The 17,582-nt window shown below is 42.1% G+C and overlaps 1 protein-coding gene across 1 annotated transcript in view; it reads right to left on the minus strand.

Moving 5' to 3' along the window:
- Positions 1-5,695, minus strand: part of LEPR (leptin receptor) — a 32,351-nt gene extending 26,656 nt beyond the window's left edge. The window contains exons 1-3 of the mRNA XM_074908059.1: positions 5,656-5,695; positions 2,728-3,036; positions 1,912-2,029 (exon numbers count right to left, since the gene is read on the minus strand). Of these exons, the coding sequence (XP_074764160.1) occupies positions 1,912-2,029; positions 2,728-3,036; positions 5,656-5,695 (467 nt within the window). The remainder of the gene's footprint in view (positions 1-1,911; positions 2,030-2,727; positions 3,037-5,655) is intronic.
- Between the last annotated feature and the right edge of the window lie 11,887 nt (positions 5,696-17,582).

Raw genomic sequence — 17,582 nt, forward strand, 5'->3', positions numbered from 1 at the left:
GTCACCTTACCAAAATCTGAAATGCTTTGCTAGCTGTTCCCCCAAAACATAGGGACCCTAAAAGAAAAATATTAGTATGAAACCCGGGGAGTGAAACAAGTTCTCCAATGTCAGGGACTGCACTGCATCTCACCTTTACAGCAAAAAGTAATCAAATACAGAAATGCCACAAGGACTCTAGTGAGTCTATAGGGCCTGCTCTCATAAATTGCACGACACTTACTGAATTCCCTTCGTAATACAAAGAACCTCTTCATCCCAGCTGGGACTCCAATCTGTTGTTCCATGGATATTAGGCATACCAAAAAAATGCAATATAGAGATTACTGGCCTAGGATTGCTGGCAAAGATTTTTCTATTGCAGTTGAGACTGGATGGAACAAGAGGCAAAGTCAGATCTACTTCTCCCACAAACACACGTGTAATGGCACTTCAGAAATCAAACTAATGAGGAACGCTGGAAATGGGAACCCACTCAAAACCTGATTTCAGCTTTTAAGTATTACGTCAACTACACAACCATATTTATTACTAGTTAATATACTTGCTTTCTACCCTGAATGCAGGGATAATTTGTGGCAGGTGATACCTGGCTTTTTAAGCAGAAGTCATCACCTGTAAATTCAGCTAATTCAACTATTTATGTTTAGCCTATTTCCTAAGGAAATGGTCTGTGCATTCACACCATCCCTCCCAATCTATCAGCAATTCAGAAGAAACAATGTGGTTTTGTCAGTGGACTCAAACAGATCTTTTTATGATCCAATCAGGCAGGTCATGCCGAGAAGCTCTGCCCACCCCCCAGTCAGGACAATTGCCACTGATCACCATTGCAGAGAATATTCACCACGCTGACAACTGTCTGGGCGGGTGTCTCTCAAAGGCATCGATGTGATTCAAGCAGCACTTGGCATTGTATTAAATGCTAAGTAACATAATTACTTCTAGAGAGAGAACATTACGGTCAAAAGCATAAAAAAGGCAGAACCAAGATCGCAGCTTTCAAATTAAGAAATTCTAACGGTCTGCTGCTTTTAGCTGGAGTAGAGTTAATTTTCTTCATAGGAGCTACTATGGGGCTGTGGTTTGGGTTTGTGCTGGAAACAACGTTGATAAGTCAGGGCTGTTTCTTTACCACTGAGCCCTGCTTACACAGAGCCAAGGGCTGTTCTGCTCCTCACTCCACCCCACCAGCAAGGGGGCTGGGGGGCACAGGGAGCTGGGAGGGGACACGGCCGGGACCGCCGACCCCAACGGACCCAAGGGATGTCCCAGACCATATGGCCTCGTGCTCAGCGTATAGAGCTGGGGAAGAAGGAGAAGGGGGGGATGTTCAGAGTGAAGGTCTTTGTCTTCCCAAGTCACTGTTCCGTGTGACAGAGCCCGGCTGTCCTGGGGATGGCCGAGCACCCATCTGCCATGGGAAGTGGGGAATGAATTCCTTGTTTCACTTTGCTTGTGTGCATGGCTTTTGCTGTCCCTATTCAATTGTCTTTATTTCAACCCACGAGTTCTCACTTTTACTCCTTCAATTCTCTCCCTCACCCTGCTGGGGGGAGTGAGCAAGTGGCTCTGTGGGGCCTAGTTGCCAGCTGGGGTTAAACCACAACAAACAGCAAAGATATTTTAGCAGGTCAACACTGATTTCATTAAAGCATTTTAAGAAACATGGGAAGGACAGAGGAGGGGACTCTCCACTTCAACCATTTCTCGTCCAAGGACAGAAACATAAACTTTCCATACTGTCCAAGATCATTTTTAGGTAAGACAAAGGTACGTAACATACCACCTGCTCGTAAAGCTAACGCTACCAACTGTGCTGCAAGCTTGAGAGGCCAACGGTGATGTTTTAGAAAATGCTTTCAGATTGCTCATGCTAATAGTGACAAATTTAACAGAGTCTGTACTTACACAGCATATAAAAGATTAACCTTCAAGCTGGCTCTCAAGTACAACTTCAAAAACCGCAGGCTACAAACTAACAGGTCCAGCTTGCCTTTAATCCAACATTCAATGTTCCAATTTGAATCTGAACAAAAGAAAGGGATTAAACATTTGTGAACTACATTAAAACAAAAAAAACCAACTGAAGAGCCAGGATAAAATTCACTCACAAAGAGAGGACAAGTAACATATTCCTGAAGGTGAGGCTGGACCACAAGTGTGCAAATATTTACGACTAAGCCTTGCTAACTGGGCAGCAGTATATGCCCTTAAACACTCCACTGCTCGGAGACTGTGGTTTACAGGGGGAGAACAACAGCCTCAGAAAAGAATAATTCCACCTAATCCATGTACAGATATTTACTAAGACATCACAATTCAGGCAGACAAGATGGCACTTGCTCTCCATCTCCCCCGCCTCCTGAAGGAGTTTAGAGCCCATATCCACAAAAGTATTTAAAATATTTCTCATGGTGTCTAAGCACCTTTGAAGATCTGGGCTTGCATCCTCATATGCAGCGCTACATATTTTATTCAGAATTCCCTTAGAAAGACAGCCAACTTTTTTTTTTTTTTTCCCCTTTTGAAACTGTGTTATATAAATTCTTTCATCTTCCACTACAGACTTCTGTGAGGAAGGATTTTACCATACTGTGTTGTCTGCTCTGGATAAAAATGAATACCCATTAATACAACCCACACCCCTGCCTCCCAAACAACAAAAAACCCCAACCATTTCTTGAAGAAGTAGTAACTTCTTATGCCCTTAAATGGAAAACCTACCTATTTCCTGAGAAGCAGAGATACTTATTTCTGAAGGAATAAACTTCCTTGCTTGCATGCTTGCTCTGTACAAAGAACAATCAATGTTGTTATCACTCCAAAGGCAACATAGAAAACTTTCTTCATTCATTAGCGAGGGAGGCTTGGTTTCAGATGCTCCATGCTCCCTCCTCAAAGCAGACCAGCTCTCTACAACTCCAGTGGAGAAAGGACTCACAGATGTCTCGTTCAGCAGCATACAAGGTAACGTAAAGTTTCTGGGAGGAATTTGATGGACCATACAGTAGGCAACTGCCATTTGAAGAAAGTCTGCAAATATCAAAGATATCACAAATAAAATAAAAAGTTCATATTACTTGACAGTGAAAAGGGAGCGGTTGATGTTATACAGGAACATGTCGATTACATAAAAATTGGACTATTTCCAGGGGCTATTCTCCTCTGAGTTACAAAAAAAAAATTACTAAAAACATCCCCTCTGAACTGGCGTCACAACTAACGATGCCAGCCTTCTCCCCCAAAGTCACTACACCTCACTTTCTGTTTTCTCAGCTTCTTGAAACTGGTCAAGACCAAGACTGTAGGAGAAGCATCTCTTTGGGGTAAATTGTTTTACATTAATTCAAAATACAGCAAATCCTAAACCTAAATTGAAACACTATAGAGGGATGAGTCTCATCTCCCCCTGCAGTGCTGGGACACTTGCAATCCAGCTCTTGCAACACAGCTCTGTTACTGTAGAAAAAATAATCCCATTGTAAATATAACACACAGTCATGCTGTAACTGTTAAATACCAAAGAATAGTATTACAAGAATATATTACTGGATGTAACCTCACAACCCCAGGGCATTATCTAGGAAATGAGATGTAGGGAAAAAAAAAAAAAATAATCTTTTCCATCAGACTTAGATTCTTCAAAATTGTTCTGACCACATTTTCTTGGTAAATCATAGCTTGAATTACACAAACAATGATTTTGAGAACGATAAGCATGTCGGTTTTGGAAACAGCTTACTGTAAAACACCGCACGAATTTCAAAGATTAAAGCTCTAGTTACAGAAAGGCATATGGGTCATTTGTGCACTTTGCATTTAGCTTTTCGCTCACTAAGGCCATAAATATTTTAAGCAGTTCATGAGATAGAAATTAATTGATGCTCTATGCCTTGCAATAGCCGAAGAAAACCAGAATTTCTCTAGCACTGTTTGATTAATAGAACATAAGCTAAATAACATAAAAACACAAAATGCAAGCTTTTAAAAAAGTAGGTGCATGCTATCTTAAAAGCAGACACTGTGTTTCATTCTCTCTTGACACAGAAGGGTCCTGCTCTTTCCTCCTCTCTCACTTAAGAGTTTGTGCCTCTCTAAATATCAGCTTCATTAGGCCTCCTGGCTGCCTGCAGAGCATTCAGTTGACCAAACAGACTCTTAGTCCATAACACATGATTTAAAAAGGACAAATAAGTGACATGACTGCCTGTGAAGCAGGACAGACAACTATCCTACTACCCAAATCAGGGAGTCAGCTGGAGGGTGGGAAGAGATTCCTGCCAGTCATCTCTTTTTCTAAAGCACAACTGCCCCCTCACATATCACACCAGACAACCTCAGAAGATTAATTAAATCCTATAAAGTCAAAATGTGTGCAGCTACTTACCACTTCTGCAGAAGTGTTAAAAAAAAATAAAAGAACTATAAGGCACTACAATACAGAGCATTTAGCATAGGATTGCTACAGCTCTTACCTGCCCGTTAATAAGCTACAGCATAACAGTTCTGTCCATGACACAGACTCACAGGCCACCACTGAGTTCTGCCCCTCAAAGAGCAGTTTATTCCTTGTTGTCCGGGTTAACAGGGCTACAAAGATGCCAGCCACAGCTATTTGCTTATTTGGAATCAGATGGAGATGGCCACTCAATAGATAACAGTGACCTGCAATCATTACAGGCCATCAGACAGCAGCAAACTGCTCTGAAGTCTAATGAAAACTCCCTCAGGCATCCAGGTTTTCTAATTAAAAGGTACAGAGTATATTTAGATTACACAAGGTATTTAAAAGAAGAATGTCAACAGTGCACTATTTGATATTGAGTGGATAAAGGTACATATAAAGAAAGATTAAAAAATGTACATGCATCTTTATATATCTTTTCTGTATACATATGTATATAGAAAAGATAGAGAAATCTAATGATTTTTTCATTTTTTGTGAAGATACAAGATGACACAAATTTTGAAACTACATTGGGTTACAGCATCTGCTTTCTCCCTAAGCATCATCACCAGAAGTCTTCAAGTATTTTTTAATTTTTTTTATTTTAATCAAAAAAACAAAAGGCAAATACCAGCTGTCCCTGAACAGCATGCACCAACATTGTTACAGACATTTCCCAATTAGAAAACCAGTTTATTCTATCTGACATTTGCAGTTAATTGAGCACCCTTTAACAGCACTGTGCACACGAAAGCAGGAATGTCAGCTACCTAAAAAAGCTCAAACTCAAAATGACACCCTAGCTACGCCAAAATAAACAGAAACTTTGAAGCTCTGATGGAAGCGGGATTTTCCCTTCTGCTTTCGGACTTGTTAGGGTAACCAAACAAATCGCTCATGAACTTCTACCTTATCAAATTTTGACTGGGGCATTTATTTGAATGAATCTTGACTCATCACAGACTTTCTACAGGTGTTTCCTGATCTTAAAAGCCAGCTGCACTGCTTTTGGGGATAAGACACACCGGCACAACCCTGAGAGTGTCAACATTTCAATTCCACACAACGATAACATCAGGTCCTTTGTATGTTCTAGATGCGTGTTGTGATACTAACCCAGCAGCATGACTTGACACACCACTGTAAAACAGAAATGGCGATTACTCTTCATTCTACATAATTTCCAACTTTTTTTAGTAACTTACCCAAGAGCATAAACACAGACAGGATGATTTGCCAATACATCTTTTTTTGTAGAGCTGATCTGAAAAACATATAGAAAATTAGCTGAGAGCTGACAATTGTCAGTCTATTATATCACTATGGTTTCATTTTTGTGCACTGCAGTTAATTTAATATCCACAGCTTTGTAAGCAGAAAGGAAGAACAAAATCAGAACATCATTGAGAAAAAAGCATTGCTTAGAATATCAATTAAATATCCATACAGCTCTTCTTTCATCATTAGAGCTACATATTACCTCGTTCCTTCAGGCTTTTGCTGATCATTGTTCACTTTCTGGGTTTGGTCGGCTGAAAGGCACTATGAAGCCAAACAAAACGCCCAAAAGATACTCAATTTTTAAAGTGCAGCATACACAAAAGCACTTGGGCACCCATTTCAGCAGCAAAGACTTCACTAAACTTCACAGTAACTGCTCTTTCATTTCAGGTACTTTGTGGGTTTTTTTAATTTTCATCCCATAGTTATATAAATTCTGTTAAAATCTATATACAAGCATTTTTATACTTTAAAAAAAGCTCAGTAGAGGATGTCAGAGCAAAACACACAGACTTTGGTTGCCACTGTACTTACTCAGATCTGAATGATTAGTAAAATACACAGCTCAAGTCAGACAGAGAATGCTGGGGCAAGAAATAAGATTTAGGGAGTCGCTCCAAAGTATTCACATTCCTTAAATATTTCTGAGAACCATTTCCTTGAGAACATCTCTGCTGCCAAAGGAGCTGGTGCCAACGCGAGGTAATCCACTGGCCTTTCAGTCTGGGCGTGCAGTATTGTACTACTTATACATATGAGATGTACAGACTACTGTGGTGGGACAGGCTCTGTACCAGAAGGAAAATGTTATGTGAGCACAGAAGACCAGAAGGAGAGAAAAAGGGTGACTCCTTCCTGGGTCTTACAACTCCTATCAGTGCACAACCAGGAGTACATCCCCGTTGGTCACCCAGGGCAGCACCTCAACAAGCCCCTGCAGAGCAGAGGGTCAGTCCCACAGAGGAACCAGCGGCTGCTAATAAAACCAAAGAATCTGGTTACAATAAGGAAAGCCACCCTCTGCTCAGAGCTATCCCTCCTCTCCCTTTTGCCCTCACCACAGACTTTGATACGATCATCCCGTGCCCCTGAGGCTGCTTTAAGCCCCGACCGTGGCAAGGCCGAGGTGATTCAACAGGCATTGCTGTTTACCTAAAGCAGAAGACAACTGACCAGTGAAGTTACAATATTTCAGTAGTCATTTTTTAGTAAGCTCTCCCACAAGGAAAGCCCTTGCAAAATTTAGCTGGGGCTGGAGCTGGAGACAAGCCATTTCTTCAACACAGACCATCTTCATTTTGGTCTGCAAAATGAGTCAGTTCCATCCACTTTTCTCCCCATTCCCCTGGGATATAATGAGTATATTTTAAGCTACATTTTGAGCAGTTAAAAGAGGAAAGCTCAAAATTTCAGAGGCAGTGCTTTACAACCCCTACTTCAGAGGAAAAATTGCCTCTCAGCACAGCTGTTAGGAGGCCAACCTTACCTGTACCTCTTCCATTAGTCCACCTCCTAATAGGTGAGCCATGAAGGCCAGAAGATTTATCTAGCTACAACCTTCTATTAAGCCTGTCATTTCAAAAATACACAGGCTGGAATTATTTCCAAAAGCCTATGACCAAAGTTACCTGTTTAGTTCCCAAGTTTCTGACTGAAGAAAGAAAATGCCCTTTTAAAATAATTTACTTGACACAAGCGTACACTATTCATACTATTAAACGTACGGTTTAATGAAAAACAGTCCATGTTCCTCTTTTAAAGCTGCAACAAAAATCTGCTGTTCATCACCCAACCACCTCCCAGTATGAAAATGGCAGAGATTAACTTCTGTATGTTGTGCAAGAAAATCAGACATGTATTTCAAAAGCTTATGCAGTTATCAGTATGTCACGAAGTTATTACAAATCCTTTAAAGCTCTCACTTTCAAAACAAGTAAAAAATTTCCACCATCAAAAGCTTTAAATAATCCATAAAATTATGGTCCAACCCTCGCTCTCCCATCATAGACACTGCAAGAAGCAAAAGCTGTCACCCAGATATCTCAGCCCTACTGCTCCTAGATGTTTGAAGGAAAAAACCCCACTATTTTGGTAACTACACATATTCTGTTGTACTATTTCAAAGCAGAAGGTGAAACATCTCTCGTTTGTTCCTGGAAGTAAGAAGCCAAATAGGTAAACGTGGTAACAGCAAGCAGCTGTGGTAGTTTCACCCATCCAACACATACTGTAGACTGAAAAGAAATCAAGCACAGATCCCCAGAACCACGTACACCTCAAAGAGGGGAAGTTATCATTATGTAGTCTACTGAAGATAAGGCATTTTCAGGCATTTTCACTTCCCACTGCCATAAAAATGACCAGATAGAGCAATCAAAGATTCTGATATCAGCACTGATTTAACCTTAATTAACAGTATTTGGGTCAAAAAGCACAACTACAATTCAGACCAGCTCGAAACATCTTCTTTTCCTACTTTTATTGCATCACTGAAAGCTGAGTTTTACAAAGGTGTTATTTTTCAGTCCTGCTTCCAACAACATTCATGAACAAAAAACAGTGCTGTACATGATCAAAAAGCTACATGTCACCAGCATTAGCTCTGTTTCTGTTCAAAGTTCAGTATTGCTTGTGTAAACTTTGTGCAGGAATTGGGTAAAAAGAGATGCCCACAGATAACAAGATGAATGTACTACTGGACAGGACAGGACAGGACTACTCAATATCTTTTCTAGTGAGAATATTGGATTTACCAGAAGTCCTAACTTCACTGTAAGAAAGAATACAAGTTTTACAAGAACAGTTACAGGGAACAGGAAGATAAATAAGGGAGAATTACTAAAACTTGTAACTATAGCTCTGTCCCGGAGAGAATAAGTTAACACAGCAAGCACAAATGGTTTTACGGATGACTGGGGAAGTATCCATACAAATGGAAGGCATCAGGGCGCATTTTAACACATTTATCGGAAGATACTGCATTCCGAAAGCACCGACTTTGCTGCTGCTACGTACCAGAAACTTTCAAATTTCAGACCTAAATAGTATGTTTCTCTCTATGCTAACCACTCTACAAAAAAAACTTCAGTAAGGAGAGTCCCTCTTGTAATAAACTACCCAATTTAAAGCAATGGCAAGCAAGGAGGACAACAATGAAAGCAAGATCATTTTTCTTTGCTGGCTGAGAAGTCACTCCATCCATTGGCATATCAGCATGGGAAACATTTTCAGCACATCCTGAAACAAGCACGGCCAGCGATCCACAGACACCTGCTCACCGGGCACAGAAAACATGCTGAAAGTTTTCCTTTTCCTGCTGAAGCTGTCTTCCCCCCCCTTCCCCCCCAGTTTCTTGTCTTGACAACTTACATTTCTGCATGTCTCCTTTCTGAACTACAAAAAAAGGGTTAATATGAAAAGAGGACTGCGGTATGAGGCAGGTCTACCTTTCGAGTTGGAACGGCAGTGAACAGAGGGTGGCACTGGTGACTCAGAGTGTCAAAAATCTACAACCGAGCTGGACTCAGTAGAGTAGCACAACCCTGACACCACTAAACTCAACCGTAAAATTCTCACCGACTTTTACAGGGACAAAGAGACTAGATGAGCAAATGCTGCACGATCAGAACTTTGCATGTTAGTGATTTCCAATACACAGGTTCAAAGCCTACAGAACTTCATAGAACCTCAGTTGCCAGGATCTCCTATTTGTGCCACACATTGAGGGTCCGGAGTTTGTTCTTTTTCTTATTCCCACCTTCCTCAAAAAACCAACAACAGCTGCTAGTTAATGGGAAACAGGAACATAATACTGCAAGTATACAAACTGTCCCTGACTTCTACAGGCACTCCACTACAGCTGTTTTTAAATATTTAAAAGATCTCTATTAAGCATAAAAATATTTTAATACAAACTTCATCTTTGGCCTGCTCGTTAAGGGTGCCGAGGGCTTTCCAGTCCTGTTCATTTGGCAAGACCAGTGGTTCTCAGTCAGCCCTCCTGCGCAGGGAATTTCATTGCGTTTGTGATTTAGGGTAGTAGCAAACATTAATAAAGAGTTCAGAGTAAATGGAACATACAAAGTAGCAACGAGTATGACTTGCATTGAAAAATTTTTCTTTCTAATACAAAAGTTTTAACCAAGGCAACCCAAGCCGTGTGTCTCCCCACACACCAAGTACAGCAGAACCAGCAGCAGAGCTGCCCTCGTCTCGCTCGTCCACGACTGCTGGGCGAAAGCAGAGCTACAAACCAGGCTCCAGGTCTGCTGACGGAGCTTCTCTTCTGAAACTCAACAGCAGAACATCCCAAAGTTTAGCGTTTCTCCAGGTTGTACAATTTCTCTTGATTGTAATGAAACTATCCCTCTACTTCACAAACATCCGCGCTGCATAACGACAGGTTCCAGGGCTGGGAGGCAGGGGACCCGGCAGCACAGCAGCTGAATTTCTTCATCTCCACTATCACAGCACTAAAGTTCCTGCACGCTCATGACATGCGATTAAAGCCATTTAACTTCCATAAAGATTCCTGATTTTAAGTCAGCAATAAAGCGGTTTTAAGAAGTGCTCTCCCCCTCCTTTTCACTGACGAACATACATTTGTTTTTCCTTACATACAGCTGTAAGCAGAGCTCCTGTAATTATCTGACACTTAAAGCTCTTTCATATTATAGCCACACTTGGGAGTTAAGGGGCTCTCAGTGTTTTCGTTATTAACTCTGTTTATAAATGCTGTGTCAATAATTAACACTGCACTTGCAAAGTGCTCTTCTGTCAGAGCGGGCAATAATGGCTTCTGCAGCATCAGTGATTCACAACCCACGTTCCTGGAATTTATTTTTCTTGTGCTTCAGACACTAAGCCTCAAGAAAAAATAAATACAAATAAAACTGGGGTACACCATCCCACCCTGCAAAGTTGTCTGGTCCTTTGGAGAGCTGTGGAAGGATCGTCCCGCCAAGCCGGCAGGGAAGGAGGTGAGCGGGCAGGGGCGCCCAGCCTCACGGCTGTCACGCGGGGAATTAAAGAAACGGGATTAAAAAAGTAAATTCTCCGACCTACCTCCCCTGGTTGACGGAGTCAGGCCGCGGGGGTCGTCATGTCTCGCCGCTCCGCCGGCCGCCCTGGCCCGCTGGCACCCAGCGGCGCGGCCGCCGCCCGCTCCCCTCAGAGCCCCGGTGCCGCCCGCGGCCCCGCCTCGCCCGCCGGCTCGCCAGGGCGGCCCGGCCCGCCCCGCCCGCGCTCCCGCCCTACCTCACGGCTCGCCGGCGGCGCCCAGGAGCCGGTTTTCCCCCCGGTAACCCCCGGGGGGGCCGGGGCAGGGCCCGGGCCCGGCCTCTCCTCACACACAAAATGGCGGGAGGGCGCGCTTCGGGGCGAGGGTCCCGGTCGGAGCGCGGGTCTCCTCACAGCGCAGCGATGGGGAGGCGTTTCCCCGCGTGCCCTTTGGCAGAACTAGCACGTTTCCTGTATAAACTAAATAAAGTTTTCTGCGAGGGGGGTGAGGCCCTGGCCCAGGCTGCCCAGAGAAGCTGTGGCTGCCCCCTCCCTGGCAGGGTTCAAGGCCAGGTTGGACGGGGCTTTGGGCAACCCGGGCTGGTGGAAGGTGGCCCTGCCCGGGGCACGGGGTGGCACTGGGTGGGCTCTGAGGTCCCTTCCCACCCAAACCATTTTACGATTCTATGATTACGCCTTCAAAACACTCAGAGCCGCTGAGGTGGGATGGGCGTCAAGCCAGTGCAGGGTGGATGGGCCATGGTGGGGCACAGCAGGTGCGTCCCCCTGAACCCACCCGCCGCTGACACTGCAAATTGTCACATTTTCAGCGCAATCCCAGGTCAGAGCCACCCCACCATTTGTCCTCCTACTCCTTTGGCAGCCACCTCTAGCTGCCCGCCAACACGAGCTGCCAGCAGGTTAAGCTGTAGAGCTTCGCCCCGAGAAGTAAGTTAAGCCACACGGCATCATCACTCAGCCGAAAAGCATACAAATAAAAATGCTTTCACAGAAAAGCTTCCACGCATCCTTGCACATTAAACCTTGCCTTGCTTCCCTGCCCAGCTGTCCTGACACAGCTGCTTCATGTGGGAAGCGCTGCAGGAGTTTGGCCAGGAGAAGTTCAGGGAGAAGAAAGAATGAATATTCAATTTTTCCCTCTTCTGACAGCCTAATGTATTATCGTTATTAGACAAGGAAATTTAATAACAGTTCTTTTTTTTCTTTCCTTTTTTTTTTTTTTTTCTTAACACATGGACTATTTTACCTAGAGAACCTTCAGGGAACAATCAGTGCTGTCTGAATCCACACAAACATTTGTTAAGAATTTAATTAACGTTCAACTCAAGTATTCTGGCTAGAGGTTTTTAACAGTGGAGGCTGTACAAAATAGCCAATTATTGATGTAAAAGGTGACATAAACCAGAAGCATAGGAAATGCTTTCTGACTATTAAACCTATTCACCGTACGTCCCAAGGATCTCTGAGTTTTCACTAAATTATAAGCATAAATGTTGTCATTATTATTGATAACACAAACATGCCTACTTGTCAGTAGAAGGACAAAGATTAGTGTTCAAAAATATAATCTGATTCAGACACACTTCTTTTAAATGGCACGTTAAACAATGCTATGCAGTTCAGTTTTGACCATTTGTTGACACAGATAATTATTTCCCATTATTTTAAAAACTAAGCATTTCTGTGAACAACCTGGATGCAGAGACTATTTTCAGCTCTTCTTTCCTATACTACTCTTCTATAGTTAATGATGTTTTAATACCAGCTCTGCATAGATTGTTATCACAAAGAGTTTGTTTAACTTAAAAATCCTGAGCCACACCAAAGAAGCTGACAGTGAAAATTAATAACTAGAACTAAATTTAAATCTTGACCTTGAATCACTAAAATTAGTTTTTCAAGTATTAAATTAATGGAGACCAGGTCTGGGGTTGGAAAACTGAACATCCCCAGGCTATAAAAAATGGTTGTAAAATGGACAATTAATACACCACAGCAATCTGTGCTTCTCCAAAAAGCCATACTATGTGTAGCTTGGACTTTACATTCACATGGAAGTCAGAAGTCCAGCTACCAAAATAAAAAATGCCACTTTCTGGTAGGTTTGTTCTTTCTTCTAACACATAGCTACGGGCCCAGTTACACACACAAATTTCCAGTTTGGACCAGGCCCACTGTAGAATATGCACCAAGGGCACCTTGGCTCTAAGAGGGGTTGTCATGGTTTAACCCCAGCCGGCAACTAAGCCCCAACACTGCTGCTCACTCACCACCCCCGGTGGGATGGGGAGAGAATCAGAAGGGTAAAGGTGAGGAAATTTGTGGGTTGAGATAAGAACAGTTTAAACTGAAATAATTTATCATCATCTTCATAGAAAGGTTTGGGTTGGAAGGGCCCTTAAAGATCTCGTCCCAACACCCCTGCCACGGGCAGGGCCACCTTCCACCAGCCCAGGTTGCTCAAAGCCCCATCCAACCTGGTCTTTTTAATGGAAAGGAAAATAACAAAGAGAGAGAAACAAAACCCAAGACAGACAAGTGATGCAAACAAAACCAACTGCTCACCACACCCCGACCGATGCCAGTCGCCGAGCAGCGGCCACCCGCCAACCCTTCCCCAGCTCTATACGCTGAGCACGAGGCCATATGGTCTGGGACATCCCTTGGGTCCGTTGGGGTCGGCTGTGCCGGCTGTGTCCCCTCCCAGCTCCCTGTGCCCCCCAGCCCCCTTGCTGGTGGGGTGGGGTGAGGAGCAGAACAGCCCTTGGCTCTGTGTAAGCAGGGCTCAGTGGTAAATGAAAATATCCCTGAGTTATCAATATTGTTTCCAGCACAAACTCAAAACACAGCCCCATAGTAGCTCCTATGAAGAAAATTAACTCTACTCCAGCTAAAAGCAGCACATGCCAGGTGTCACTAAAGATATGGCAAGAAACCCAACCAAAGGAGACCTGGAAAAAATACTAAAACAAACAGCAAAAGTAGAGATCAAGTTACAGATTAGAGATAACCCCCTTAAAACAAACAGCAAAACCAGAGATTACAGATTTGCTATAATCCCAAATGAGATACAGAATCTCCTCAGTTTGCCATAAAGATAACAGTGTTGACCGTAGTATTAGGAGCAGGGAGGATAACAAGAGGCCAAGGAAACTAAAATTGCTATAGCCACAGTAGGGAGAACACTGAAAGAGTTTAATACAGGAAAATAGAAAAATGAAAAATTGAAAAATTATCGCATGAAATTGGAAGACCCAAGCACCAGTATTTTAACCATATCTGTTAAATAAGAGTATAATAAGAGTTATTGACTTTCCATAATTCATGATCCATTTTCTCAAAGTAGCATCGGCCAAATTCACTCCTTATTAAAATAATCACTATCTCTAATGGATAAATTCTATTTTTAAAATATTTCTGTATTCTGCTATCACAGACTGGGAAATCTGGCTACATACAATTTGTGTCTGAGGTTAGGAAGCCGCTGAAGTTTTTGTATTCCAGACTTTCATAGAATAAGCAAAAGGTGTCACAAGCTGTCTAGGCTGCCATGTCCCTGCTCGGCGAGATCCAAAGAGGATCCACTAGAGAATAATTTTCTGTTTAGAACATCTTGAGACAACCATTTGACAGAGCAAGTTTTCCTTCCCTCCCTCATGTAGCACGGGTGTTCAGTGAACCAGAAAAAAAAAAAATCCCCTATGTAAGCTACACTGGGGCATATTTATTTATTTATTTTTAAAGTTTTTTCTTCCTGCTTTCATATCTAAACTACATCTTCCTGCAGTTTTGCCCTCTTACTTAGAAGACAGGTAATTCCTCCTTTCACAAGTCCCTTGATGTAAATTCCGTTGTTGTCTCATACTGATCATCCTTTGTGTAAACTCAAGCTCCAGTTCCTTCAGTCTTTCTGTAGAGACCATCTTTTCCGGAGACCTGCTAAGGCTTACCGATCTCCTTTGGATTTATCCCTGATGTTCTCTCGCTTCTCTAAAGATCTATGCCCAAAGTACTCCAACCAAGGTCTTGGTAGTACTATTTAGGGGGAAGAAATATCTCACTTTTTACATGACAGAACCCTGTTTACACATCCCATAAGGATGTTTGCTTTTTTCCCTCCCAACAGCACGCCTGTGTTGACTCAGGCTTGGTTTGTGCGTCTCCCTAACCCTCAGATCCTTCCTGCAGAACTTTTGTTTGTGCAGTGGATTATTTCTTAGCTAAGTGCCTTGCACTTGTCTTTATTCAATTACAGCCTATTTATTTCAGAACGCTTCAGCAGTTTGTCAAGGTCACTTTGAATTCGAATCTTGTTTGCATCTGTTGCTAGCATTTTGTTACCCAAAGATTTAATATAACATGTGCTCTTCAACTATTCAGGTACTTACTGAAAATACCAAATAAATTTCAGGAGTCCCCCTGAACAACCACTCCACATACGGTCTTCCAATCGGTGACTTGTTAAATGCTCTTTTTTGGGTTTTTTTGGAAGTTCCTTTCCGTCCAACTGAACATTTTAGTGTCGTTTAACACAGACTAGACTTCCCTACCTTGCTTAGGAGAAAATCACATGAGATGGCATCAAAAACATCACTAAGGATGATATGCTATGATGTTATAAGTTTTCCATATCTGTAGGATTTCCCCTCACTACCAAAAATGTTTTCTTGGTCACCCCGAGGGTCTCCTTTTGGTTCCACCTTTTCTGTCCTCTGTCTTTTGGATTTACCCTTACATGCTCGTGTCATTCTTTTACAACTCCTCTTCAATAACTTAACCTAGCTTTCAATTCCAACTAAAATTTCACATTACTGAGGAAAATATTATTTCCTCCCCTAACTTTACTAGCTTTACTTCAGTACATTTATGTAATTCACACTGAAGCAGGTGCTTTCCTGCCTTTCATGTACATTTTTTGCAAGAAAATGCCAAACCTTCTGAACTCTTCTCTACTTTCCATTTGATAATCATTGTAATTTTTATTGTTTTCTTTCTCAAATACTTTAACCTCAGTTCTGCTGTTTCCTTACATCTTCACCTTCTCAAATGGCTCCTCTTTCTCAGTCCAGGAAAAAAAAAAAAACAAACACAACCCTAAATCTAGAAGAGTCTTCTCTCAGGATGTTAACCAGCTCTGGGTGAAAAAGTCCTCATCTACCTGACTTCTTTGGCAGTATACAATAAGCACTTACCTTGATCTCTTCTTCATGTCTTTGCCTAAAGACTCTCAGTTACGTCACCTCCTATCCAGCTGGATCTCAGCAAAAATCATACAGTAAAGACTTCATTTCTCCCATTCCTTCAGACCTCTCTGAACAAGTCCTTTCTTTCACGTCTGACTTATCTCACAAAATTTCTATTTTGCCCGTGCAGTTATCATTTTGACTCAATACAAAGATTTGTAGTTTCTCCATACTTTATTCATTAGCATACAGGCATCCAGGATGTTAAGCAAACCCACCCATGATTTTCTCTCTTCTGCTCCTGTAACCGTATCTCGAGCGAGCTCCCTAGCTTTTGCACCTTTTCCATGTTAGCAACATTTATAGTTAACCATTGGGCCTACAACACTGGCCCTGCCAGTCTGAATTCAAAGGAATCCACTCCCATTTAGCAGGCCTGTGACCAGAGACGATGCTCTCCAGCCCCAGCACAGCATCCCCTCTTCTCAGGGCCTCATCCTTTGTGGAAACGGAACATTTTTTTTTAGGCTGCCTTTTTATAAATACAAAAAACAAGGAAAATTTATTTTCTCTCAGCGTTCACATTTCACCTCAGACTTTCTCCCTTGATGCATTATAAAAATAACAAAGGTCCAGAAGCCTTTCAAAGAGTTACACATTGAAGAACAACAAAATACCATAAAATACCAAGTCCTGAGTGTTTTTGTAAAGCGCTTGAGAAGACTTCGGTGACCTATGTGCATGCTTTGCAACCGAGCAAGAAACATGTAAATGTAGATGAAGTTTCACTGACAGAAGTACTTTATGTTATTTAGCCTTTTATTTAATTTTAAAACACAACATTAAAACAATTCCTTCCCTTCCACCAGTCATGCTGGATACAGTCATATAGCCACTGTGCTGGCAGGTAATGATAGTACCCTGACTTTTTACAAATAAAACATCTATAATCTCCTGCCCAGCTTTACATCCATACAGTTATCTATTGACACGCTAATCTTGCTGCCAGGTAGCACTGCAAGCAAGTCTCTTCTAGGCTTGTAGAAAGACCTACAAACTTCCCGCTCAAGAGGAAAAAAAAAAAAAAAGTTATTTTCCTCCTGTAGTGAGGAAAAACACGACAGCCATCTGCCCCAACAACAACAGGTTAGTGAGAATGTAACAAGTCTAAACAGAAGTACTTTTCAGAGCTGAATAAAGATGCAGAAATCTGAAGCACATACAGATAGCTCCCTGGTGAAAACTGAGCAATTATGCATCTGAAAGAGCTAGAAAAAGTGTTAGAAATTCCGCTTCAGTTCTACCAGGTTAAATTTGACATTCCTGAGCACAGCTGAGCTCCCTCTGGGTTTTTAGCAGAGGTTTCAACATTTTTCTTGAGGTTTTTTTTCCTTCTAATGCATCCAATTTAATTCATGCCAGGTTAACCAGTTTCTATTTAAAAAGGTGAAAGAGACTACTGAATTGCTCCAGAAAAATCAAATACTGTTATTCTATATAAAAACAAATCACATGAATATACGTATGTATCAGAAGTTTTTTCTGAATCATTTAAGGACCACCAGAAGTGAGGAGTCTGTTTTCATTATGAAGTTAATGCAAAGATGGGCTCTGCCTCCACAAGGGGATGTTTTCAGTAATTAATTTTT

The sequence above is a fragment of the Athene noctua genome, chromosome 5 (genome assembly GCF_965140245.1).
Source record: "Athene noctua chromosome 5, bAthNoc1.hap1.1, whole genome shotgun sequence".
Classification (NCBI taxonomy): Eukaryota; Metazoa; Chordata; class Aves; order Strigiformes; family Strigidae; genus Athene; species Athene noctua.